General features: G+C 41.7%; 4 protein-coding genes across 7 annotated transcripts; 1 reads left to right on the top strand and 3 right to left on the bottom strand.

Moving 5' to 3' along the window:
* Positions 1-270: 270 nt before the first annotated feature.
* LOC105702662 lies at positions 271-2,128 on the top strand. The gene is made up of 5 exons (XM_012430386.2): positions 271-721; positions 846-967; positions 1,041-1,162; positions 1,245-1,321; positions 1,791-2,128. Exons 1-5 carry the CDS (start codon positions 595-597, stop codon positions 1,958-1,960), a joined length of 618 nt encoding a protein of 205 aa, XP_012285809.1. The 5' UTR covers positions 271-594; the 3' UTR covers positions 1,961-2,128.
* LOC105702661 (SUZ domain-containing protein 1) lies at positions 1,993-4,911 on the bottom strand. Of its 4 annotated transcripts, XM_012430384.2 has the most exons (6): positions 4,681-4,911; positions 4,404-4,600; positions 4,150-4,220; positions 3,778-3,970; positions 3,190-3,378; positions 1,993-2,475 (listed from the first exon to the last, which is right to left on the bottom strand). In XM_012430384.2, the coding sequence occupies exons 4-6, from the start codon at positions 3,937-3,939 to the stop codon at positions 2,308-2,310; spliced, it is 519 nt and encodes a 172-aa protein (XP_012285807.1). In that variant the 5' UTR covers positions 3,940-3,970; positions 4,150-4,220; positions 4,404-4,600; positions 4,681-4,911; the 3' UTR covers positions 1,993-2,307. The 4 variants fall into 4 exon arrangements, 3 of the variants coding, with proteins under 3 accessions (XP_012285807.1, XP_012285805.1, XP_012285806.1); XM_012430382.2 differs by lacking the exon at positions 4,404-4,600 and having other exon boundaries at positions 4,645-4,907; XR_001104306.1 differs by lacking the exon at positions 4,404-4,600 and having other exon boundaries at positions 2,371-2,475; positions 2,935-3,378; positions 4,645-4,906.
* A 1,750-nt stretch (positions 4,912-6,661) lies between these two features.
* On the bottom strand, positions 6,662-13,191 carry LOC105702659 (glutathione hydrolase 1 proenzyme). Its single transcript, XM_012430378.1, has 9 exons — positions 13,120-13,191; positions 12,105-12,332; positions 11,098-11,321; positions 9,977-10,169; positions 9,271-9,471; positions 8,416-8,665; positions 7,711-7,901; positions 7,384-7,624; positions 6,662-6,925 (listed from the first exon to the last, which is right to left on the bottom strand). Coding segments are annotated over exons 1-9 (1,794 nt in total). The 5' UTR covers positions 13,122-13,191.
* Positions 13,192-15,499: 2,308 nt separating this feature from the next.
* LOC105702665 (beta-3 adrenergic receptor) lies at positions 15,500-25,452 on the bottom strand. Its single transcript, XM_012430388.1, has 9 exons — positions 24,717-25,452; positions 24,039-24,235; positions 23,831-23,968; positions 23,394-23,685; positions 22,319-22,567; positions 21,488-21,722; positions 19,947-20,171; positions 18,663-18,934; positions 15,500-17,868 (listed from the first exon to the last, which is right to left on the bottom strand). The coding sequence occupies exons 1-9, from the start codon at positions 24,873-24,875 to the stop codon at positions 17,608-17,610; spliced, it is 2,028 nt and encodes a 675-aa protein (XP_012285811.1). The 5' UTR covers positions 24,876-25,452; the 3' UTR covers positions 15,500-17,607.
* Between the last annotated feature and the right edge of the window lie 682 nt (positions 25,453-26,134).

Below are 26,134 nucleotides of genomic sequence, written 5' to 3'. Positions count from 1 at the left end.
TCAACTCATCTCTGATTTGGCAGAGATGAGTTAGGAGATTGCCATAATGGTAAGCCACCACCGTCAACTGCCGCATGGTATTACCATCACGAATGCGTGAGCCGCCAACGGCAACTGGTAGATGGCACAGCCATCGCGATTTCGCTAGCCCCTACCAGAAATTCGTTGCGCCGCCCTTGGGGGCAAAAAACTGTGAAAGCTAACGTACGAAATCAGAGGGCAGCACATGGTGCGATCGCGCTACCCTGCCCGTGAGCAATCTCCCAACTCATCTCTGGATTAAGTAGAAAGATTAAGAAATAATATTATTATTTGGGGTTATGTTTGACAGAACCTTACCATTTTCGTAGCGTCGGATGGTAATGGTTTAAAAAAAGGAAAATGATATGAAAAGGGATCGCCCCTCCTGGTATAAATATTTTTCGGAGTTGGCAGACCTGTTTATATGTCGACCGCCACCTGTGGAACGATGCAATTACACGTTTAAATCAGTTCAAATGTAACGACGCTGGTTGCTGGGTACTCGCGTCCTATCATTGTTTACATGATATTCAGTTTATTTATTACTTAGTTATTTACTAATAACAGTGAAATATGGGGGATATGATTGTACCTAGGAATCCGTACGCTTCATTAAATGCTTCGAAGGTCAGTGATATTTCGATCGAAGCTGCCAGGAAGATTTATCTAAAAACCAAGACCCATGAGCAGAAGTATGCCGGTAAGCTTTTCTTCCTGTAGTAGTAGGGATATTTTCAATGCAAATGAAATATACAAGTATTAAGGGGTAGAAATAATACTTTCTTTTGTTGCGTATGGGATATCTTGGATCGGTCCATCTACAGAGAACCTGAAAACTATTAACGAGTTGGAAACAAGAGTAAGCACTTTGAGAAATTTGCTAGATACAGAGTCTGTGGTACTGGAGACTAGGACGTTAAAACTATCAAATTATGAAAGCGAAACAGTAAGTGTTTGTCATAATATGGTAAAATCACCAGCTCTTCCTTTTAAAATAAACGTTTAATCGATTATAACAGAAAGCCTTAGAGGCACAAAGGGATGCGATCAAGGAGGAGAAACTGCAATTGGAAACAAATCGAAATAAGCTTAAATCGTGGAAGCTGAGTCTTAAGGACCAACACATATTAGATATTGCACAGTGCGTATAACTAATGTATAACTAACGTACAGAAATAGATCCTTCTTTAAAAGTTTGTGCTCTGTGCTTTGAACTTTTCCAGAAAGAAATTTCAATTGTACAAAACATTTACTGGCATAAGATGGAATTTTCCAGCTCTTAAGGACCACATTAAAGGCTGTATCCTTTTTTCTATTAACTGTTTATAGTGCTCGATAATTTTGAAATCCTATATTCGTGTGTCGATATTTTTAAGGCCTTATTTGGTTTTTCTGGCAATATTTGCTGTGCCAATTCATTGTGCAATTCCTTCCTAACCAAGGAAATTGTTTATAAATTTACAATTTATAATCATTTTAATGTATAAAAATTGATGTATATTGTATATTTATAAACAAGCTTTCACCGATTGTAAGAGAATGCTGGCTTGCCCCGTGGTTAATATGTTTTTAGAGCAAAAATTTAGTTGCAACTAAATGTTACAAATGGTGACGTTGGTCCATTAGAATTTAAACAGTCATACCATCGTAATTCACACCATCTTAATAACCTTGGTACAGCTTACATTATCAATAGTGGGAAATAATGGCTAGATGATGGACGTCAATATATTCCTTATGCACTATTCTCCTTCACATAACACATACAGATGTAACGAACAAGCAGGACTACATAAAGGGGTTTTGTTTTAACAATAATGAAGACAAATGGAAAACAACCAATCTCTTGTGGAAAGAGATTCAATTATCGGCAGAAAGCAAAGGTACCAAAGAGGATTGCGAAGAGATCACGGAATCTATTACGCAAGACTCGTCCTGAATTTGTTCGTTCCTCTTTTATTCGTCGGGTCCTTTCGGAAAGACTTTTATTTACCACGCTATCTTAAAGATCTATATTTGTATTTACATACATGTCCACAGAGAACCATGACGATATTTTGTAATCTCATAGTCCGAATTAGGTACAATTAAATGAAGTTCGGAGTTATTTACAGTCGAGTGGATTTATAAACAGTTCTGTCGAAGCCCTTATCGGATAATCTCAATCTTAATTAAGTTCTGAAAGTTCGAGTGACGGTCCATTCGTTAGTGAAGGAATTTAACAGGAAAAAGTAAGGTTACGGTGGCACTATAATTAATACCGGGATTTCAAATATTCGCAAGATTTTAATTAACAGAAGAAAACAGGATCTTCCGTCGACGTGGCAGCGTTATCCATGATAAACCACATTTAGAGTGCACCGTCGCAACCAATGGTAAGCCATTATCCATGTACGCGTTGATTCTTTCAAGGTGCCAATTCATTTGCGTCAAACGGACACTTGAACGTGATAACTAGAAAGTAACATTTACTGTAAGACTTTTTAGCGTCCGAAATTTAAAAGTTCGTTTCAACGAACATCGCGTGACAGACTGGTATCAACATAACCTCTTTTCGCTGCCAGACTTTTTGATGTTCATTTAAACGAACATCAAGCATCACGCCGGTATCGACGCTACAGAGCTATTTCATGGGACGTCAGCGAGATGGTGATTACGCAACACTCGTTTCCAGCGTCAAGTACATGCTAATGGAATGGTACCTTTAAGACTGCTAATTAATTTGCGTCAACCAGACGTTAAAACGTATTAACTTCTAGTGATATTTGCTACCAGACTTTCCAATGATCATTTAAACGAACATCAAGCATCAGATCGATATTGACACTACGATCCCTTTTCATGAGGCGTCAGCGAGATGATGGTCACGTAACACTCGTTTCCAGCGTCAAGTAGACGCTAATGAAATGGTACCTTTACGCGAATCCAGTCGATTGGATGCTGGAAGCGCCTTAGTTCTCGGCCTCGAATATTCTCGATGGATCGAGCCTTCCTTCTCTCGGGGCGCAGTGCCAGTTGGAGACAGTTCCCGGTTGTTAAGTAGCGCAAAGCTCGTCACTCCCGTCGGCCTCATAGCCGCCTCTCCTCCTCTCCGTAACAGGAAGCAAGGAGGAGAGGTAAAAGATGGGTAATGAGGGAAAGTCCCTGACTGGCGCGCTACCTACGTACGTTGAATCCTCGGGTACCGTCCGGTCCGATGGGCATGCGAACTACGTTGATAGGCAGACTACTACTACTACTGCTTCCGGAAACTGCTGCCTTCGATTGCACCTTGCTCACCTCCTGGACCGGCCTCTCCTCCGGACTCCTCTCTTCTCCTAGGATTCTTTTCCTTGCCTCTGCGTACTCCTGTTCTCTCTGCGAGCAATGAACAACTCGATTGATTTTCTTCCACCGTGTAACTGGCTAAACAATGTTATGAAAAGGAAAATCTACACAGGCGATAACAAACTTGTAAGCGGTCAGTTTCACTTTATACTGAAATATTACTGCAATATGTGTACTATTATTATAGTATTTGTACTATTATTTCGGTAGAAAGTGAAACTGTCACTGCTGACGACCTTGTTGTTTATACAGATGCGTTCCTTCTTTTCTTAGCCGAGCTGTTAAATCGAGTTCACATTTGAGTTGACAACGTTTTTGAATTCAATTATCTGAAGACGATAAACTATTCGACTCGTCGCATTACTGGGGAGTATTGTGTATCTCTTAAGTACCATTTATTATTTGTCAAGAAAAATGTGGTTTGCTTACCTGCTTCAGAGACTTTATCGGTTGCTTAGGTTTACTATCTCCGTTCATTAAAGGACCGTCGCCACTACCTTGAGAATCTCTTGTCGGTCTCTTTAGGATTTTAACGGTTGGCTTTGGTGGTACGTACTGGGACCGGACGGCATCTTCTCCCAGAATAATCATCCTCGTCTCGGGATTATGATTCGTCGACAACCTAAGCACAAGAGTCATCGTCAACGCGACTATATTACAATAACTATTAGTTACGCAATTGCATCGACGTTACGATAATTCCCCCAAAAGTTCTGAACGATCTATAAACAAAATTCTTCGCCATAACTTCCCAGAATTGGACGACAAGGGAATAAAAAGATTTCCTCGAAAAATCCATACCTAGGTGCCTTCACTTCCTCCAGTCCTTCCAAGGCGTGCAACTGGAGGTTATTTAACTTTTTATCCAGGACCTGAAACCGCACTTTATCGTAAAGTCTGAACCAGTACATAATCCACAGAAATACGGTAAAGATAGAGTAGAAACGGACCATGTCAGAATACACTAAGAAAAATCAGTGACTATTAATAGCAATTGGTCCGTCACTAAAAATGAACAAACTATTCTTAACGCCGCAACGTCTAAAAATACAAACATCACTTTCGTTGACTTAATAATCGGTTGAGTTAACGATCTCAAGGCAGGAAATTTAGAATGCATGGCAGGAACACATCGGCAGGATGGGATCGTAAACAAAAGGCCAGCAGTCCGACGAACCGCCTCGTGGAAGCAGCCTCGTCGTGGGAATGCAATCTATGCGCTGGTTTCCCAGTTCCGCAGAAATCCACGGGTCTGGAAGAGGTGGAAACGGCAGGTTAACATTTGGGTTCCCTTACCCCAGATTCCTCGATGTCCTCCCAACTGTCAAAGACCTCGTCCACGGTTGACATAGCTCAGCTCGGTATCGGCAGCCGAAATGTCCGAGTCTGACAGGACGGGGTGAACCCAAGGAGGCTACCTGCGGACGAGCCAACGTACTTCCGTATTTCGGGGTGAACGTAAAGTACAAAAGACGTTCTTTGAGCCCGAACGACCTGAAAGTATTGTGAAAACCAGCAGATTAGCCAACGTAACAAAGATGATCCTCTCTCTCTCCGTATCCGAGAAGGAAATCGCTTCACATTGACCACATCTACATCGCGCTCCTAAATCCGGGATTAATCGTGCCCGGATTCAGTAAATCGCAGGTCTCCATCGTATTAATAAATACGTAAATTCAATTCTCAGAGTCTTGATCTGGACTTAAATTCGAATTTACTGACCACGTCTCCATCGCGCTTTTAAATCCGGGATTTATCGGGCCCGGATTCAGTAAAACGTATGTTTCCATCGTATTAATAAATACAGAGATTCGATTCGGAGCGTCTCGATTGACGCTTAAATTTCAATTTGCTGATTACGTCTCCATCGTACTCCTAAATCCAGGATTTATCGGGTCCGGATTCAGTAAATTGGAAGTCTACATCGTATTAAATAATTACATCTCCATCGCACTCTTAAATCCGAGATTTATCGGGTCTGGATTCATTAAATCGCAGGTCTCCATCGTATTAATAAATACGTAAATTCGATTCTGAGAGTCTCTATGAACACTTAAATTTGAATTTACTACGTTTGGATCCGATAAATCCTGGATTTCGAGTACGATGGAAACAATCATTAGGTAGTGCGTAAGTTTTCACAGACTACGTCTCCATCGTACTCGAAATTCAGGATTTATCGGGTCCAAACTCAGTAAATCCGAATTAAGTATCATTCGAGACACTTGGATCGGATTTGCATTAATTATTAATGCGATTAAGGCATGCAATTTACTGGGTCCAGATAAATTTCGGATTGAGGAGCACGATAGAGACGTAGTCATATACTACCTTACACCGATTTTATAAGAACTGATATTAAGGCTCGGCCCATAATTCTAGTTAATTGAAGTTTTAAGTGGTTTACAACAGGTTTAAATCGAATATAAACCAGTTAAACTTCGGTTAACTAGATTCTAGATAAACTTCGGTTTAAATTTGCTATGACACACTTAAACTCCGGTTTAAACCTGTTATAAACTACTTAAACTCCGGTTAACTAGAGTTATGAAATCGGTTCGTTAATTTCTTGGATGTAAGAGTATAGTATTACACTCATAGGTAATTCCGGTACAAAATGTAATCGCTATTTAACCAGGGTTGGGTAATTACACGTTTTTCGACGTTCTGTACGTATATTACGTAAACGAAATATTTTATCGTTGAAAATCAGTAAATTAAATTTCCAATATGGCGAATGCCACAGAGACATGATATATGTATACGTTAGGTTATAAAAGGCTTTTAGCGCATGTGTAAACACGTACACATTTTGTGCGGAATAATTAATCTGGCGTTTGCATTCAAATTCCTTTCGATTTAATACTGATTAATATTAAATTTCTAACTGGATTTATTATTTCATATTTAAAAATAGGACGTCGTATACTCCGCGCTCGCGTTGACGTATTATACATACCCAACCCTAAATATTAATAAATGTATTAAAACATGCTTCTCTCCAAGTACATACAATTACGTATATTTACATGATCGAAAAACAGTATCGAAAAATACCCGAGTTTCGTATATACGTCATACGACAGCTGTACATACATACATCCTTATACATACTTTCGCCCACAATTGTCCATGAATTCTCACAAAGGCAATCGAAGCGATTAATATGCAAATTTCGAAATTTGATGCACACGTCCTTCGAGTTGTGTACGAAAATTTCGGAATATTGTTAAAAACTTGAAAACACTTTGACTATGTGTATACTGTATTTCGAACAGATATTCTTAACAATATAAGGACTTCGGAAGACCGTTTAGTCGATTCCATAGACGTCGCCGCCTTTTCGGAAATCGGCGTTGGCGAAGACGGTGCCGTTGACACGAAGAAGGCCACAGACGATGCTACCGCGATCTCTGTATCTTTCGGTGTGATGATCCAGCTTTCTTAAACCGTCAATAATCGCATTCGGCACGCCATATTCGTATAGTAGCTTCATCGGGAAGAGCTGATGGTGGATTCTGGACGCGTCGACCGCTTCCTTGAGAGAGTTGTTCATCCACAAGTAACGGGCGATTACCTAAAAAGTAATGTCGAGTAAAAAAGCTTGGTAGAGTTTGGAGCCAAATACATTTGCGAGAGAAAGTAGGGTCGAATGACGAGCGAAACACGTCTTGCGCGTTTGAGGATAAACGAAACGCTATCACGTACTTAAGGTGATATGAAAGTGTGATATATATGTACCAAAAAGTGAAAATACTTATAAAACTTTTCTCCAAACTAGGTGCACCGAATTATCTTAAACTTTAACACGTGATTATGGAGGCTCTAAGGAAGAACGCGTTGACCGTGAAATTTCATTTTTCGAAAAAAAAAAGAATATCTTTTTCGGCTCTTGTCCGAGATAAATGCAACACTTTTTTTCGAAAAATGAAGTTTGAAACGACTCTATTGACACAGTACGGAGAAAAGTTTCGTGAACGATTGACTTTTCAAATGCCGGAGGGACCATCGTATCTGAAATCGTACTGTACTAACGAAAGCGAGAGCCGTGGTGATCTTGGTGCCGCCTGCGGCTCCGATCGCCATCTTGGCGCCGCCATTTTGGTCCACGAGGACGCTGGGCGCCATGGAAGAAAGCGGCCTCTTCCCGGGCTCTATTAAATTGCTTCTGCTGGGCGGTAAGCCAAAATAACTGTGCCGAGAAGGTAAACCGAAGTCGTCCATGCCGCTGTTCAACAAAATACCCGTCCTCTCGCTGACGACGCCGCTGCCGAAGCTGCGGATAAAGAAGAGCGGTCTTGGCGGGATATTCAAAATGGCGGAGCGTTTGAATCGACGTTAATCGTAATCTACGTTACTGACTACAAATTGACCGTGCTGGTGACGGATACTGCGTCTCCGTTGGGTGCCAGGACGGAAATATGAGAAGTTCCATGGTCTTCAGGACTTTCGGCGGTAACTCCATAATGCTCTGGGTCGTTGAAGGTCCTGTTCTCGTCGATCTTTTCCCTCACCAGCCTGGCGTAGTCCTTAGACGTCAGGTTTCTTGTTATCTGTAACAATAGTTCGTTGAGATGTATCAATTTTCAATATACAACTCATCAGACAGTTACGTAACAATTTAAACGTTACGCATATCTTTCTAACATCTAATGTAACATAGACGTTAAATATATGTAAAAGTTACATTACTATATTCTATGTGGCTATATAACACTGTTATGTGCTAAATAATACAACGTACGCGTAACAGTAGTACTATGTTATGTGTTATGCTAATATTATATAACTGCAATGTTCATATATTTGTCACTATGTTATGGGACGGAAATAATTCGATATTATATCATTTCAATGTATCTATCGAATAACTTTTGTTATATATTATGTTATTTCAGTGTGATGTAAATTGGATATAGTGTCCTTGGTAGGGATATGTGTACGTTCCAGAGTCTCTGTACGAAAATCCTCTTTCGTTATATATCATGTTATGCCAGTGTTATGTAACTGTGCCATACTGTCCTCGGTAGAAATATGAGCATATATGTTATGGACGAGAATACTAACTTCTTCCATGTCGACGAAGTCCTGGTCGCCCATTTCGGACCTGATGGCGTACGCGAATTTGAAAGCTTCCGCAATCCTGTGATAAGTTTTCACAGTCTCGTTCATGCTAGCGATACTGGCTGCCGAGAATCGATAGCCCTCCAGGATATTAAGAATGAAGGCTAGGACCGCTCCGCTTCCAGGCAATCCTGAAGAGTACAACGTCGTGCCATCGGAGAAATTTGTGGCGACTGGTTCTTCCCATTTGGCTCTAAAATTGTAGATTTTCTGGCATTTATACATGTACCTATCAACATGCAGAATAGTGAATTTTAACGTCAGAGGTGAGGAAATCGTTGTAAAAATCCTAATTTGTATTCCACAAGGCGAATAACCCACTGAACACTAAACTTAACAGTTACGTAACTTAAAAGTAACAAGTAACATAACGTTTGTTACAATGCAGTAACTTAACAGTTATGTAACATGGAGCCAACAGGTTACATAACATTTGTTACTATCATATCTATATAAATGTAGCGTAACTTTGTTACTCTTATCTTACATTATATTACTGTCCTGATATTACTGTGTATCGAATCGATTCAATACACCCAGTTTGGACAAAGGTTTATGAACGAGACCTCTGACGCCACTATCACATTACAATCATGAAATATAATTTCTTATACACAATTTTAAAGATACCTATATACAAATTAAAACGAAACTCAAATTTCGTGAGTTTCAGGACCTTTCTTATAGCCTGCACATTTATGTTGTTAAATTTGAATCGATTCAATACACCCAGTTTGGACAAAGGTTTATGAACGAGACCTCTGACTCCACTGTAGTATCACTGTAAGGTAAATTCACCTGTACTGACGAAGGTCCTGCATCGATAGAACCCCACCTCGTCGCTGTACATCTTCTACAAGAAAACGTCCCAGACTGCCATTGTACAATTCCGAGGCACCTCTTTCGGCTATTATCCTCAGGGTCTTGCAAAGCTCCTTCGGACGTATTATGGACCCAGGTTTCCGGAAGGTTCTCGTCTCCGGATCGATGAACCACTCCCTGAAACAATCAACGAAATCACTCGTCTCGGCTGCACCACCACTCTCTGATAGACCCTACATTTCACTCCTAATGTACTAAGAGAAAGTAGTACATTAGATATTTTATATATATAATCATCCTATCGCATCACCTTAAGAGGATGTGAAAGTGGCCTCTGAGGAATCAATCTTACATTGAAATGTTTAAAACGATTCGACATTAATATATCTTTTGAATAACATTCGTTATACATCATGTCATTCCAGTGTTATGCAACTTTAACATAAGGTGTTTGGTGGGTTATAGCCTCCATGTTTACACTGAAATGTTTAAAACGGTTCGATAGACCCAGTTCGGAGAAAAGTTTCATAGACGAGACACCTTTGACGCCAGTTTCACATCACCTTAAGAGATCAAATTTACAACTGCATTATAAGCCTTACTATACTAGACTATACTATACACTATAAACCTTATGTCCTAATAGTGCATTAAATCTGTAATTCGTTTTAACATGGTGCACCTGAGGACGGGATCTCCGTAGATGTTGTCCTTGTTGAAAAACAGGTCCCCATACTGTGGTTTCGTCAGGTTGTACCCGTTCTCGCAGAGCTCGATGCTGGGCCAGAAGAGATCTGCCCAGGGCAGCTTCCCGAACCTCTCGTGGGCTTCCCAGTAGCCGGCGAGTTCTCCAGGAACGGCGACGGCGAGTCCACCTGGAATCGGACGTTCCCTTTTTACCAAACCCGTGGTATCGAATTGATATCGAAAGGCTATTCACTAGGAAATCAGTGAATAACGATTGTCATCTTTGAAACCCAATTGCCTTGATTTCATATGATAGACAGCAATGGCTTTGATTTCATATGATAGACAGCAATGGCTTTGATTTCATGTAATAGACAGGAATGGCTTTGATTCCATATGATGGACAGAAATGGTTTTGATTTTATATGATAGACAGCAATGGCTTTGATTTCATGTAATAGACAGGAATGGCTTTGATTCCATATGATGGACAGAAATGGTTTTGATTTTATATGATAGACAGCAATGACTTTGATTTCATATGATAGACAGCAATGACTTTGATTTCATATAATAGACAGAAATGGCTTTGATTTTATATGATAGACAGAAATGGCTTTGATTTCATATAATAGACAGGAATGGCTTTGATTCCATATGATGGACAGAAATGGCTTTGATTCCATATGATGGACAGAAATGGCTTTGATTTCATATGAGAGACAGAAATGGCTTTGATTTCATATGATAGACAGCAATGGCTTTGATTCCATATGATGGACAGAAATGGTTTTGATTTTATATGATAGACAGCAATGACTTTGATTTCATATGATAGACAGCAATGGCTTTGATTTCATATGATAGACAGCAATGGCTTTGATTTCATATAATAGACAGAAATGGCTTTGATTTCATATAATAAACAGCAATGGCTTTAATTTCATATGATAGACAGCAATGGCTTTGATTTTATATAAGTTTATAAGTTGCCATAATTTCATTGTATCGACCTTCCAACTTAAATTGTTGATAGTAGACAAAAAAGGTCTATTCGGTATTGTAATTTTTTGTTCATAAAAGTGATATTTTCGCTCAGGGTGATATTAAAGTCACCTGCACGAGAAGCCTGGGAGGGCAGGTTGTCGAACATGTGGACATGAGCGGCCAGGGGAGCGGCATCTCTTGCATTAAGGACAAAAGCTCTTTCCGAAGCTTTTTCGTAAGCTGTAAGCAGGAATCCACCTCCTAGACCCATGCTTTGCATATTCACCATCCCATTGCAGATCAGAGCCGCCAAGGCAGCATCCATGGCCGATCCATTTCTCTCGAGCATAGACCTGCAGAAAAAATAAGAGCCTTAAGATGAAGTGAAACCTCCCTCCAATCAGTCGATTCCAATACAACACTTTTTTTTAAAGGGTATTATACCAAACTGTTCAAAACTTTGACACATGACTCGTGATCATCTAGGAATTGTCCTGACAATTCAAAGTTTGGATTTTTCAACAAAATTGTTTAACTTCGCCCAGACCAGAACCAAAATGGCGTCGAGCTCTCATATTTCGATTAATATACAATTATCGAAGGCTCTGATATGAGAAACGAAAGGGTCAGGACAATTTTACGACAATTTAGAACACTCTGGTAATCGATAAACTCGCATTTGAACGGGATAAAGGCAAAAAAAGTGTGTTATGGGCTTCTATGCTAAAACGATGGGAATGCGAGGTCTCGGAGTGAAAATTTAATTGACCTGGAAATCACAGATGTCGCAGGGGGTTCCTCTGTAGTCAATTAGGGCCCCAGAAAGCATGAATCCAGAGGGTTTCTGGAGTTTTACTTCGATTTCTTTATAATTATTGTACGAAAACGACAGGTGGAGTACGCCATTTGGTGCAATACAAAATATAATTCGACACAGTTGTCAATATAAAAACCAACGTCGACAACGTACAAACACGTCGAGGAACTTGATAGGCGTAGATAAAGAAGATTTTTCTAAACGCCTACGTTTCCGACGTTCGTTTTTATATTGACAGCTGTGTCGAATAATATTAGGTATTGTACCAAATGGCATGCTCCACCTGTAGTTTTTGTCGATTCTAATTGCCGGTTTTTACCTGCCGATCGAGGCGCAAGGGACGCCATCGGCGCAGACGGCTCCGCGTTTGAAAGTTCTCAAGCTGCTCCAAGATGGCGGCTGGAAATCGAGCGGGTCCGGCGGGACCAAAATGGCGTCCTCATGGCTTCCGGCGGCCCTCCGGAGACTGCTTACCAAGACGATCGTCAACACGACCCCCGCCACGATCAGAATCGCTGCATTGAAGTATCTTTCACGGAGGCGGAACCTGAAATATCGCAGCTTGACCGACTTGCCTTCCTTTTCAGGTTATGTTTCTCAAGACGGCGTTAACCAACTACTTCATGGCTTCGGCGAACCAGCCAATGCGCTCTTGCTAGGAAACCGACCTTGGAGACAAAAGTATGTCGAGCTTTAAGCTCATTGTTATGTATAATCTTTGACTATATGGACCTGGACTGCTAGCCGCTCGTATTTTATTATAATTGACAACTCAAAAGTATTTTATTATAATTGACAGCTCAAAAGGCGAGACCAACGTGAATCGTGATGCAGGTCGAGGACCAAAAAGGAGGGAAATTCAAATATAATTATTTCGTTCGAGATAACGTAATCCATGCTCATTAAGAGATTCATATCACCTTAAGATGATATGAATGTGTGATACATACATAACAAAATGTCCAAATATTTATAAAACTTTTCTTCAAAGTGGGTGCACTGAATTATCTGAAACTTTAACGCGTGATTATGGAGGCTCTAAGGAAGAACGCGCTGCTCGTGAAATGTCAATTTTCGAAGAAAATTGTGCATTTATTTCGGACAAGAACCAAAGAAAAGGGATTGTTTTTCGAAAAATGTAATTTCACGGGCAACGCGTTCTTTCTTAGAGCCTCCATAATCACGCGTTAAGTTTTAGACAATTCGGTGCACCCAGTTTGGAAAAAAGTTTTATAAATATTTTCACTTTTTGGTACGTGTATGTCACACTTGCATATCACCTTAAGGCTGTTAAGTGATGCAGTACTTTATCCATCCTACGTATCTATACGCACATTTTCAGGGATCATCAATCCGGCTGTCTTGTCTCTTCATTGGTCCATTTTGAGTCTTTCATCGGAGATGTCTTACCGGATCAGCTGATCGGCGATCTTACTCTTCCTCGCCTTATCGAGACCCTCGGGCACCGCCGCTCCATTTCCGCTCCTTGTTACCTCTTTCACCTTCCGGTACGAGGAAACCGAATCGATGGTATTCACTGAAATGAAGGTTTTCTTTTTGTCCCCATCAGCCGGCCCAAGGATTCCACTGGTTCGACGGCAAGCTTACGTCACTGCTCTGCCATATTTCCCACGGCGATTTACCTCTTTATTCCCTCGGCCGGCGGCAAAAAGCGGGAAATTGGCCGAACCGGAAGCTAGGCCTTGCCGACGATTCCTGAATGGATTCTGCGAGGAAAATGTCGTCGGATCGGACGAGGGAGGAAATCGATGTGAGCTTGCGCACCTGTCGACAGGGACGTACTCTTTTCTCGAGGGCCATGTTCCATGCAACACGTTGAACGATAGACATCTTTTACTCTGGTATATTTAGTAAAATGTAACGTTACACATCGTTTAATATGCCACATTTAGTAAAATGTAACGTTAAACATCTATTAATCTGCTATATTTTGTAAAATGTAACGTTAGACATCTTTTAATCTGCTATATATTTAGTAAAATGTAACGTTAGACATCTATTAATCTGCCATATTTTGCAAAATATAACGTTGAATATCTTTTAATCTGCCATATTTAGCAAAATGTAACGTTAGACATCTATTAATCTGCTATATTTTTTAAAATGTAACGTTAGACATCTTTTAATCTGCTATATATTTAGTAAAATGTAACGTTACACATCTTTTAATCTGCCACATGTAGTAAAATGTAACGTTAGACATCTTTTAATATGCCACATTTAGTAAAATGTAACGTTACACATCTTTTAATCTGCCACATTTAATAAAATGTAACGTTAGACATCTTTTAATCTGCCGTACTTAGTAAAATGTAACGTTACACATCGTTTAATATGCCACATTTAGTAGAATGTAACGTTAGACATCTTTTAATCTGCAATATATTTAGTAAAATGTAACGTTAGACATCTATTAATCTGCCATATTTAGTAAAATGTAACATTAAACATCTTTTAATCTGCCATATTCAGTAAAATGTGACGTTAGGCATCTTCTAATCAGTCATATCTAGTACAATGTAACGGTAGACATCTTTTAATCTGCAATATATTTAGTAGAATGTAACGTTAGACATCTTTAATCTGCTATACTTAGTATAGTGTAACATTAAACATCTTTTAATCTGCTATACTTAGTATAGTGTAACGTTAGACATCTTGTAGATATCTCTTCGACATGTGTAAAGGATGACTTGGAAAGGCAGCTTTTCTTCATCTTTACGGTATATGTACTGTATGATTACCGCAAGTAATTAATCTCTTCTAGAGAGATTAGACAGTGTAGCTATTGCTTTGTCGGAAAAGTCATGACGCATTTTTTCTATACCATCTGTTACGAAAATGCATCATTACTTTTCCGTCAACCTAATAGATTGGCAATTTGTTTTACGTAAAAAGAGATCGAGTTATTAATAAAACAGCCCTCCTGTTCTTTTTCTTCCGATTCCGCTGCTGTCATAGTCAGATCCATATATCTTACACCCATGACCCCACCGCATGAACTGGTAATTACGTGAATAATTAACAAAACGCGATATCGCAGTTTTATCAATCAGAGGGACCTCCCAAAATGTACGAGGGACAGGGCACGTTTAATAATTTCGCTACTTATTCATAATTCGTTTCCAGTTCGCGTCTACGTGACCATTTACAAGTAGAGTAATTACGTACATTTAACCACATCCCTAGTAGCACAAAATATTTGCCCTATATCTCCTATATATTTAACGAATATCGTACATTTTGTAACTATCTACCAGACATTTGAAATATTTGCAAAACGTTTACTTTAGAATATTATCCCTATTATATTTATTATATTTACATATTATTACCTCCATGTGTTTTCATAATTGTGTCGAATAATATTAGGTATTGTACCAAATGGCATGCTCCACCTGTAGTTTTTGTCGATTCTAATTGCCGGTTTTTACCTGCCGATCGAGGCGCANTTACATATTATTACCTCCATGTGTTTTCATAATATTTCTCAACCAGATATACAAATCATTTCGTTTCATTTTAATGCAAGTATTTTTTCTTTTACATATTATCTGCCGAATACATTATAAACGTTTTAAAAATATTTAAAATCAAAATAACACGTTTTGCTACCATAATGAAATAGCGAAACGAAAGTATTAGAAAAATTTGTCGTGTTTTTTAATACCTAATGAAGTGTCCGATAATAGCCGTGAAGTAAAAAATGTATTTTTATTATGTTAATTTTATTAAGTACTTTTGCTGTAAACATTCTTAGCTTCCAGCTATATATATATATATATATCCAGCTATCTACGCGCCACGAGAAGTTTAATTTCCCTAGAAAGTGATTTTTTTTTTTCGCTCAGTGTACTAGGAGACTATACATACAACATGCACCGAGGAAATGGGGTGAAGAGTGTCGACTCTACGTGTACCGATTATCATCGAGATCAATTACCGCTAATGCACGAGTACAGTGTCAAATTCGATACAGTCTGTCCCCCTTTATAATCTCCCTCGGGGCACAGATTCTACCCAACGAGTCTGATAATTCCGTTAAGTCTTATCACCAGGGAATATCTACTTCGACACGACCTACGTCACCTCCGTAACGACACGTAACTTCCGCAATTACCGATAGCGACCGATGATTAGGTCGAAATTACAGGTCTATCTACAGTCTAAATGAAGTACGACCCTCCCTACACCTTAATATAAAAATAACGAAAAGGACTTCTCCTTAATTATTGCTCGCAAATCGCGCCGCCCATCCCCTTAGCGAAGTATCCCTTTTAATTATAAGTTTAGCCCCCGAAATTGATGCGCTTTAATTGGAGCGGAAAGTAATTAAGTCGGTAATTATGTTCGAATATTCCCACGCCGGTTTCCTCATTCCACCCCGCCGATTTGGTTCTATATATTACATGCTTGTAATCTGTTGTTTTAGGGTCATTGTAAATGTCCGACCTGCAGTCTTATTGTTCTACGTTGATTTAAATATTTCTTGGATTTTTCAATGCAAGAGGTAGAAGGTTAATTCCGGAGATCTGGAGAAGTGTGAGGGAAAATTGACGATAGGTCAATTTATTTTCTGCATTTACCCGTTCTTTTTTTTTTACACGGGTTTTATAATTACCGATGTTAATTGCTGGTGTCGAGTGCCGTGTAAAAAAACCCTTTTTTACGTTGTTTTTACCAGTAAAAATTGAGTAAAACGGCGTATACATGGTTAATATCCGTAGTTGTAACACCGGTATTTGTAAAACCGGGGTATGTTGAGGAAAAATAGTGGTATACATTACCACTATACCATTACCACATTGTAAAATAGACGCCAGTCTCTATAGGTGATACGATATACAAGTACAGAAAGAAAAAGTAATTTTACAAATTGCTCTCTTTCTTTCTTACAGGTGTATAGTTGCACTTTGTCATTTCATAATTGTACTCTCTTACTTTATAGTTCTATTTCCTCCCTTTTTATAGTTGTTTATCATATCCTTAGTGGGGATTTCCTTCTTGTTCTGGGGCATTTCTCTTTGTACGGAAATTCGTAAGTATTTCAAATTTAGGACGAAAAAGTGGATGGAGACCTTTCGCCTTCCTCTTCTATTATAGTTTTGCAGTCTTCCCCTTCGTGGGGAAATTCGAAATTATTTAAAAGGTAGAACCAGGAAGTGAACAGAGACTTTCCGTCCTTCTCTTCTACTTCTAGAATCTTCCCATTCGTGGCGAAATTCATAATCATGTAGAAGTTACGACGAGGAATATCAATAGAGCAATCGCATGCGCCGTTCGTTCTCTTCGGGGTTGGACTTTTATTTTTCCCTTCTTTTCTAGTTCCTCTTCGTACCGACATTTCTAATCATCTAGAATTTAAGACGCGAAAGTCAACAGAAGTTGCAACCACGTGCGGTGTTCATACTCTTCAAGGTTGGACTTTCTTCCGAATTTTCCCTCTCACTCTTCTCTTCTGATTCTATCTTGTTTATCTTCGTGGCAAAATTCGTAATGATTTATAATTTACGATGGCGAAGTCAATAGAAATCTCAATTGCAAATGCCGTTCGTACTCTTCAGGGTTGGACATTCTTTCAAATTTTCCCTTTCATTCTTCTCTTTTGATCCTATCTTGTTTATCTTCGTGGCAAAATTCGTAATCATTTATAATTTACGATGAGGAAGTCAATGGAGGTCTCAGTTGCGAATGCCGTTCGTACTCTTCAGGGTTCGTCTTCTTCCGAATTTTCTCTTTCGTTCTTCTCTTCTGATCCTATCTTGTTTATCTTCGTGGCAAAATTCGTAATCATTTATAATTTACGATGAGGAAGTCAATAGAGGTCTCAATTGCGAACGCCGTTCGTACTCTTCAGGGTTGGACTTTCCCCTAGACCTTTCCTTTCGCCTTTCTCTCCTGTTTCTCCTGTCATCCTCTTCGTGGCAATTTTTTCGATTCCGCGTTTCTTCGTGTTTCTCGACAGCTTCTCTCCCATCCTCGCTCTCCACACTTCCCCAACTATCCTCGCTATCGCTTTCCCCCGGCGTCCTCTTCGACTCCTCCTCTTCTCTGTGTTCTTCCTAAAGGTGGAAAAATTACTAACTAAGAATTCATGAACAAATTAAATACATAGTACCGCTCATATATTTCAGGACACTTTCTATCCAATACTCTTAAAAAAAGTGTCTTATTCGAATCGACTGATTTAAGGGTGGTTTCGAGCTCACGAGTCATGTGTCAAAGTTTCAGACAATTCTATCCAATACCCTTAAAAAAAGTGTCTTATTCGAATCGACTGATTTAAGGGTGGTTTCGAGCTCACGAGTCATGTGTTAAAGTTTCAGACAATTCTACCCAATACTCTTAAAAAAAGTGTCTTATTCGAATCGACTGATTTAAGAGTGGTTTCCAGCTCACGAGTCATGTGTTAAAGTTTCAGACAATTCTACCCAATACCCTTAAAAAAAGTGTCTTATTCGAATCGACTGATTTAAGAGTGGTTTCGAGCTCACGAGTCATGTGTCAAAGTTTCAGACAATTCTATCCAATACTAAAGAAAAGTATCTTATTCGAACCGACTGATTTAAGGATGGTGTCAATGTTTCAGACAATTCTATCCAATACCCCTAAAGAAAAATGTCTTATTCGACTTAACCCTTTCGATTTAATCCTTTACACTCGAGAGGCGAGTCTCAGTCGCCGCTGACAACTGGAATGGGAAAATCCTCGAGTGCAAAGGGTTAAGGGTGGTTTCGCTTCACCTTAAGTGGTCGTTATTGGGTCCTAAGTGACGAAAGGGTTAATAATCCCTGTTACCGTCATCTTGTACCACCCGTGTCCCAGAATATACGAGCGGTGGGAAATTTCAGCTTACCCCGAAAAGCGTCTTCGAAGGGAGATTCGAGGCGGTGGTGGCGGTAGTGTCGGTGGTGTCGCTGCTGTCGCTGTTATTGGTGGGCCTCGCTGAAAAAAGACCTTCTTCGAGAGTGTTCCCTCGAGTTCGGGTTCGACCAATTGTCCAGAAATCTTCAGAATTACCGGCGCCGTTCCTGGCGAGCCTCGGGGCGACTCCGGTCGTCCAGACGCAGCTCTCGTTGCTGCCGGTGCTGCTGCCGCTTCCGGTACTCCTCTGTCGCCACCTCCGCTCTTTGGAAACGGCAAATTCCCGCTTATTACGCTAAGCAAATTATTTCTTTTTTATCCTCCCTTTACCGAAAGTCCGACTTTCAGTGGCTTTTACGTGCAACGTTATACGTTACCTCCCGAGGGAGGAAAGTAGTCGCTGTCAGCTCCTATGAAGTGGACTATGTTACGTTTCACCCCCCGAGGAAGGAAAGCAGTCACTTTCGGTTTCCATGAAGTGAATTACGTAACTCTTTACCTCCCTAGGGAGGAAAGTAGTCACTTTCGGCTCCCATGAAGAGAATTACGTCACGTTTCACCCTCTGAGGAAGGGAAGTAGTCGCTTTCAGCTCCTATAAAGAGAGCTCTTTCTTCCCTCGGGAAGAAAAGCTTTACGTAGTTCACTTCATGGGACCCGAAATTAACTAATTTCCACCATCGGAAGGAAAAGCGTTACGTAGTCCACTTCATGGGATCCGAAATGAACTAATTTCCACCATTAGGAGGAAAAGCGTTACGTAGTCCAACCCGAAATTAACTAATTTCCACCATCGGGAGGAGAAGCGTTACGTAGTCCACTTCATGGGATCCGAAATGAACTAATTTCCACCATTAGGAGGAAAAGCGTTACGTAGTCCACTTCATGGGATCCGAAATGAACTAATTTCCACCATTAGGAGGAAAAGCGTTACGTAGTCCACTTCATGGGACCCGAAATTAACTAATTTCCACCATCGGGAGGAGAAGCGTTACGTAGTCCACTTCATGGGATCCGAAATGAACTAATTTCCACCATTAGGAGGAAAAGCGTTACGTAGTCCACTTCATGGGATCCGAAATTAACTAATTTCCACCATCAGGAGGAAAACCGTGACGTAGTCCACTTCATGGGATACCTACATACAGTAGGAGCAAAACTTTATCCGCAACGCTGCCCTTCGCTGAAAGGGTAAATATCTCTTTTTCCGTGTATATCGAGCAACCCTATGTCAGCCCCGAAGAAAAGTCCGCGATTTGGAAGCGAGGGAGGACGTACTTTCGCAAGGGGCGGCGAAGGAAGACCTCTTCAGCAAGGGCGACCCTCCTTCCTGGCTCTCCTCGCTGTATGTCCTGGTGATCAGGATCCTGGGGCTCTTCCGGGGGGTCTCTCCATGGTTCGGCGAGCACCCCGAGGCCTCGAAACCGCGGGCACCTGCAGCTGCAGCTGCACCAATGAGGTTGGCCGCGCTCGCGCTGGACCGCACCGGCTTCCCCGTCTCACCTGGAAGAAGCTGGAGTTGGTGCTCGCAGGTGCGAGCCGAAAGGGGCGAAAGACAACGTCTCTTCCCTTCAGTCTAGTCTCTGACAAGGAACGTTCCTACATTTACACGAGCCACCTTGCACCGAATTTATAACTATTATTCCTGGTATTAAGAGGATATGAAAGGCGCTAAGAAATTTAATTGACGTCGATAAAGCATAATTAATTTATACCTTTTTTGGTGGGAATGCCGTTTTGAATCCGCAAGTGGGAACATAAGCTGGCGCGTCCCGTTACCGACATTTATATTTATGTTCAAGTCTTTTACAGTTTACGTTGAGAATTATACGAACTGAAGGGTTCTATAAGTCATTTCGGTAAAGTAATGACAAACAGATTTATGTAAAACTGACGAAATCCCATGAATTCATGACTGTTTATATACAAGCGTATAATGCTCTATGGTGAGTCGGTATGTGGCGAAGTGGTCCATGAACGAGACATTATCGTTCATTCTTCTTGGGAGAGTTCATAGGCGCGAAATGTGGATCACCTGATTCAGGAGCTGGGACATGATACGTATGATACGTATGTTCTCTGTGGGAATATCCCTAGGGGCCCAAAAGCGAGATTTGCCGCGAATTGTATCCGATATGATTAGATGCCATAGCAGATGTGGCCAATAATTTGATGTTCAATGCTTTATGGTGAATTGGTATGTGCCAAAATGGGTCCATGAACGAGGCCTTATTGTTAATTCTCCTTGGGAGAATTCATAGGCGCGAAAAGTGGATCACCTGATTCAAGAGCTGGGATATGATGCGTATGATACGTATGTTCTCTATGGGACTATCCCTAGGGTCCCAAAAGCGAGATTTGCCACGAATTGTATCCGATATGATTAAATGCCATAGCTGATGTGGCCAATAGTTTGATGTTCAATGCCTTATGGTGAGTTGGTATGTGCCAAAATGAGTCCATGAACGAGACCTTATCGTCAATTCTCCTCGGGAGAACTCATCGGTGCAAAAAGTGGCTCACCCGATTCAGGAGCTGGGATCCTGAAGGTGTTGCAGGAGGCAGCTAGTGGCAGCCGCATATATATCGCATTACGCCTTATATACGTGTATGATACGTATATGTTCTGTGTTGGAATATCTCTAGGAGCCCAAAGACGAGATTTGCCACGAATTGCATCCGATATGATTAGATGATGTGGCCAATAATTTTATGTTCAATGCTGTATGGTGAGTCGAAATGTGCCAAAATGGGTCCATGAGCGAAACCTTATCGTCAATTCTCCTCGGGAGAACTCATCGGTGCAAAAAGTGGCTCACCCGATTCAGGAGCTGGGACCCTGAGGGTGTTGCAGGAGGCAGCTGGCTGCAGCCTAGTGCGCTGGAAGGCGTTTCCGATGGAGCCACTCTCAAAAGTACCCGACCTGCAGGACCCGAGGACCAGCAGGGCCTCGCTGAGCCTCCTCTGGAGCGGGGGGAACGGGAACAAGGACGTGGGCCCGCTTCCCGAGGGCCTCCTGGAGCCCGCCACACTTGGCGTCCTGGCCTGGATCTCCTGAAAACCGATTCTCTTCAAAGTACCCGTCCTTTTCTCGTCTTCGCTCGGGGTCCTCGCGGATCCCGCCTGCGTGGAAATCATTTCAGGGATTTCTAAAGGCCCAAATTAGTTATCTTAGTACTCAAATTAGTTACCTAATTAGTTTCTACCCTGAGAAAAAAAAATATAGTGAACCAAAGAAAGTAATTTTTTTTTTTGCAAAAAATGAAATTTCACGGGCAGCGCGTTCTTCCTTAGAGCCTCTATAATGACGTGTTAAAGTTTTAGATAATTCGGTGCACCCAGTTTGGATAAAAGTTTTATCAATATTTTCACTTTTTGGCATGTATATATCACACTTTCACATCACCTTAACCCCTTGACATGTAAATAAAACGGAATTTGGTGCGTCCGAAAAATACTATTTGATTTGGTCGGAGACAGTTCTTGACGTCTTGGAGACGTCAAAGTCTGCAACGGCACCTGAAACGAATGACGTCTCCCGGACATCATTGTATGTCAAGGGGTTAAGATTGCTGTATAGACCTTTATCCTTTGGCACCACCTTTCCGAATAATCCCTAGCAGCTCCTGCCAGATTTACGAGAGGCGCACCTGTTGCAGCTCCGACTTGGTGGCCTTCTTCCTCCAGTAGTTCTTTACCGACCTCCTCAGGGTCCGGGACTTGAGTCCGTAGAGGAGGCCGTTCAAGGGTGGAGAACACGCCAAGAGAAGAGAAGCAGCTCCAGCGAGTCTCGGATGTGAAGAGAGACGATGATGACTTCCAACCCCACAGGACTCCCATATGATGAGCCCGCAGTACGGGAAGTACAAAAGGTACAGGGAACCCACCAGCTGCATCACCTGGCGACAGAATTAACCCTTATCGAACGCTAACTTTTTATACATGATTCTCCTTAGGTTGGAGTTGCTGGGTTGTAGTCCGTCTTGTCAACTTACACGTGCCATATGACTGCAGCAAGAAAGTACTTTTGTCACGTAAGAAGGACTCACGACAGTTAAGGGTTAAGAGGATGTGAAAGTGGCTTCTGAGGGGCCGACCGTTTATGAAACTTTTTGCTGAACTGGGTGTACCGAATCGTTTCATGCTTTACAACGTGAATATGGAGTCTGTAAAGAAGGTCCTGACACTCGTGAAATCTCATTCTTTATACAATATTTTTTAAGTACCTATAGACAAATAATTAAAAGATTAAAAATATTGTAATCAAAATTTAAAAATTTGTTTTCAAACGTCGAAATGTTCAAAGTGTTAGGACAATTCTTAAGAGCTCGTGAGTCACTTGTCAAAGTTCGGACAGTTTGGTCCAACGATCTTAAAAAAAGTGTCTTATTCCAGTCGAGTGATTTGAGGGGGGGTTTCACTTCACCTTAATTCCTTCGAAACGATTCTCGTAAATTTGGAAAAAGTCATATGTCAAAGTTTCGGATAATTCGGTCTAATCCCCTTAAAAAAAAGTATTTTATTTGAATCGAGTGATTTGAGAGGGGTTTCACTTCACCTTAATCCCGAAACGATTATCGTAGACTTCGAAAAAGTCACGTGTCAAAGTTTCAGACATACCCTCAAAAAAAGTGTCTTATTCCAGTCGAGTGATTTGAGGGGGGGTTTCACTTCACCTTAATTCCTTCTTTCGGGAAACGATTCTCATAGACTTTGAAAACGTACCGTGCTGGCAGCGCTGTGAAACCGCGGCGGCCCCCCCGCAGCGGGGGACGTGACAGTGGGGACGAAGCTGAAGGGATTTCGCTGATGAGTGATTGTAACTTGGGCGCTAAGAGTGACCTCGTAGATGGCGCTGGCGATGCGATGTCGGTGGTATCGGGCGATGCCGAGGACCCTGAGGTTGCAGGCGGTGACGAGGAGGGCGGGGAGGACGAGGCCGAGGGCGGCATAGAGGGCGCCGTACCAAGAGGCGCTCCCGAAGTCGGGCAAGCAGCAGCCCAATCCAGGGTTGTACCTAAGAATAGCGCAAAAAAGGGAAAATTCGATAGTCCAACCCTTCTACATTTACACTCCTATAAACTGCACCCTATGGTATCGATTCCACAAAATGGACGAGGTAAACCATCTTGTAGGTTCGCTGTAAATTTGTATATCGTTACCTGTAGGGCGGGACCAGCCCGGAGAACGGCGGGACGCAGAGGACCAGGGCGCCCGTCCAGGAGGCCACCAGACCCAGGACCACTCTTCGAGGCGACACCAGCGCCGAGTATCGCAGGGGCTCCGCGATGGCGTAGTACCTGAAGAGACCGACCGAAGAGGTTCATCGCATGGACTCGAGATTTGCATCCCAGGGGAGGATCCACCTGCCTGTCGCAGTTGAGGCCGGTGACCGTCCAGAGGGCGACGGGGTGCAGCAGCGCCAGGAGGAACCCGTGGAGGGCGCAGGAAGTTCCGGCCGATGGCCAGCCTCCGGTCGCGAAGACCAGCACCACGAAGCAGACCGCGGCCTCCACGGCTCCCAGGTGGATCAGCAACAGCGTGTTCGTCGTCTGCTGCTGCTGGGTCTACGAGTTCATCGGCGTCATCTTTCTAACCCTTACTACGCGCTGTTTGTTCGTTCTTGCGAAAGTAAGGAACAGGAATCACGCGATGTGCCGAACTTAAGGTGAAGTGAAACCCCCTTCAAATCAGTCGATTCGAATACAACACTTTTTTTTAAGGGTATTAGACCAAACTGTCCGAAACTTTGACACATCACTCCTGATCATCTAAGAATTGTCCTGACACATTCAAGCGATTCGCTAGATCCAAACGGGATTTTCATATCACCTTAATGAACGGTTATTAAAATACGGTAAGAAAAAGGTCCCAATGAGTGTTTGGATCGGACCACCTGGGACCCTGTTCAGGTCCACCAATTTAACCCTTATCACTCCAAGAATATTGGAAGAATATTAGAAGTTGGCAGTGTTACTGCCGGTTGGAGTGATAAGGGTTAAAAAGGAAGACGAGACGATCTCTTCGGGGTTCTGGAAGACGACTCACCGGCTTGCTGAGGCCCACCACGATGAGGACGTAGGCGTTCAGCACGAGGCCCACGGCAGAAACCAGGATGAGAGGAACGCCAAAGGCCCAAGGGCCCATTCCTCCTTGGAGGGCCTCGGTCCCCCTTCGCTTATTGCCCTCCCATCGGCCGCTGTTCATGAAGATCCACCCCCTGAAGAGCCCGATCAGCTCCTGACCTCCGAGTCTTCGGCATCCTTCCACCTAGGAGACCCACCCGCCCTCTTCGAGGTCTCTCCTCCTCGTCTGCGAAGACATTCTCGTTACCTACGAACAGAAGAATAGAGTGAATCAAGAGAAACGTAATCAGAATAGAGAGAATAAAGGAATATGGAGGACGATTGAGACAATGGAGAGAAATGGAAGAAATAAAGGCTTATGAAAAAAATCGAGACAATGGAGAGAAACGGAAGGGAAATAGCGAAAACAAAGAGGAACGAAGAAGAAATAGAGGATATAAAGGGAAACGGAGGAAAAATAGAGAATTATGAGAAACGGAGAAAAATAGAGAGTATAGAGATATTGGGAAATATGGAGAGTAAAATGAAACTGAAGAATTGAAGAATACAGGGAACGATAGCAATAATACAGAGGAACGGAGAAAATAGAAAGAAGCCTAAATATGAAATCCGACTTAAAGGGTGACTCGAGTTATGAGATAAATGGACGTAACAAAGAAAAGCGGAGGGAAAAGAAATGGAGTAAAAATATCAATAATACTGAGGAATGGAAAAAATAGAGGGAAAGAAAATCGAGAAAATAGAGAGAAGCCTAAATATGAAATCTGACTTAAAGGGTGGCTCGAGTTAGCAGCAAATTCTCTTTCACCCCCGTTCTCCGAATGACGCCCCTTGGTTCCGGTCTTTCATCGTTCCGTGGGGTCGGCGCCTTTCTCCCGGGTCGCTCCCAATACTTCTCATATCAGCATATCAGCCCTTATCCCTCTGCCTCTTTCGCATCCTCGAACGCGTTCTCCATTTTAATTTAGATGCGTCGTAACCTCGGGTTTTACGACGCCATTTACCTCCCGTGAATAAAATTGGGTCCATCGATACGGACTCATATATTTTGTGACAGTACTTTCCGACTGCGCAAGATGGTAACAACACTTTTTACCACTTACTCATACGTCTGATATATTTATTATCTAATAGTTAAGATGATACGAAAGGCGCTGAGAAATTTTATTGAGGTGGAAAAATTAAAATTCATCTATCCCCTTTTTGGTGGGAACGTCATTTTGAATACTGAAGTGGTAACATAAGTTGGCGCGTCCCGTACCGACATTTATATTTACGTTGAAGTCTTTTACAGTCGACGTTGGAAATTATAGCGAACTGAAGTGTTTCATACTTTAAATCGTTTCATACTTTAAAACGTGAAAATGGAGACCCTAAGGT

The sequence above is a fragment of the Orussus abietinus genome, unplaced genomic scaffold (assembly GCF_000612105.2).
Source record: "Orussus abietinus isolate OABI.00-Male unplaced genomic scaffold, Oabi_2.0 scaffold504, whole genome shotgun sequence".
NCBI lineage: Eukaryota > Metazoa > Arthropoda > Insecta > Hymenoptera > Orussidae > Orussus > Orussus abietinus.
Note: the sequence above shows the minus strand (reverse complement) of the source record. Positions and strands in the feature narration are given on the sequence as shown.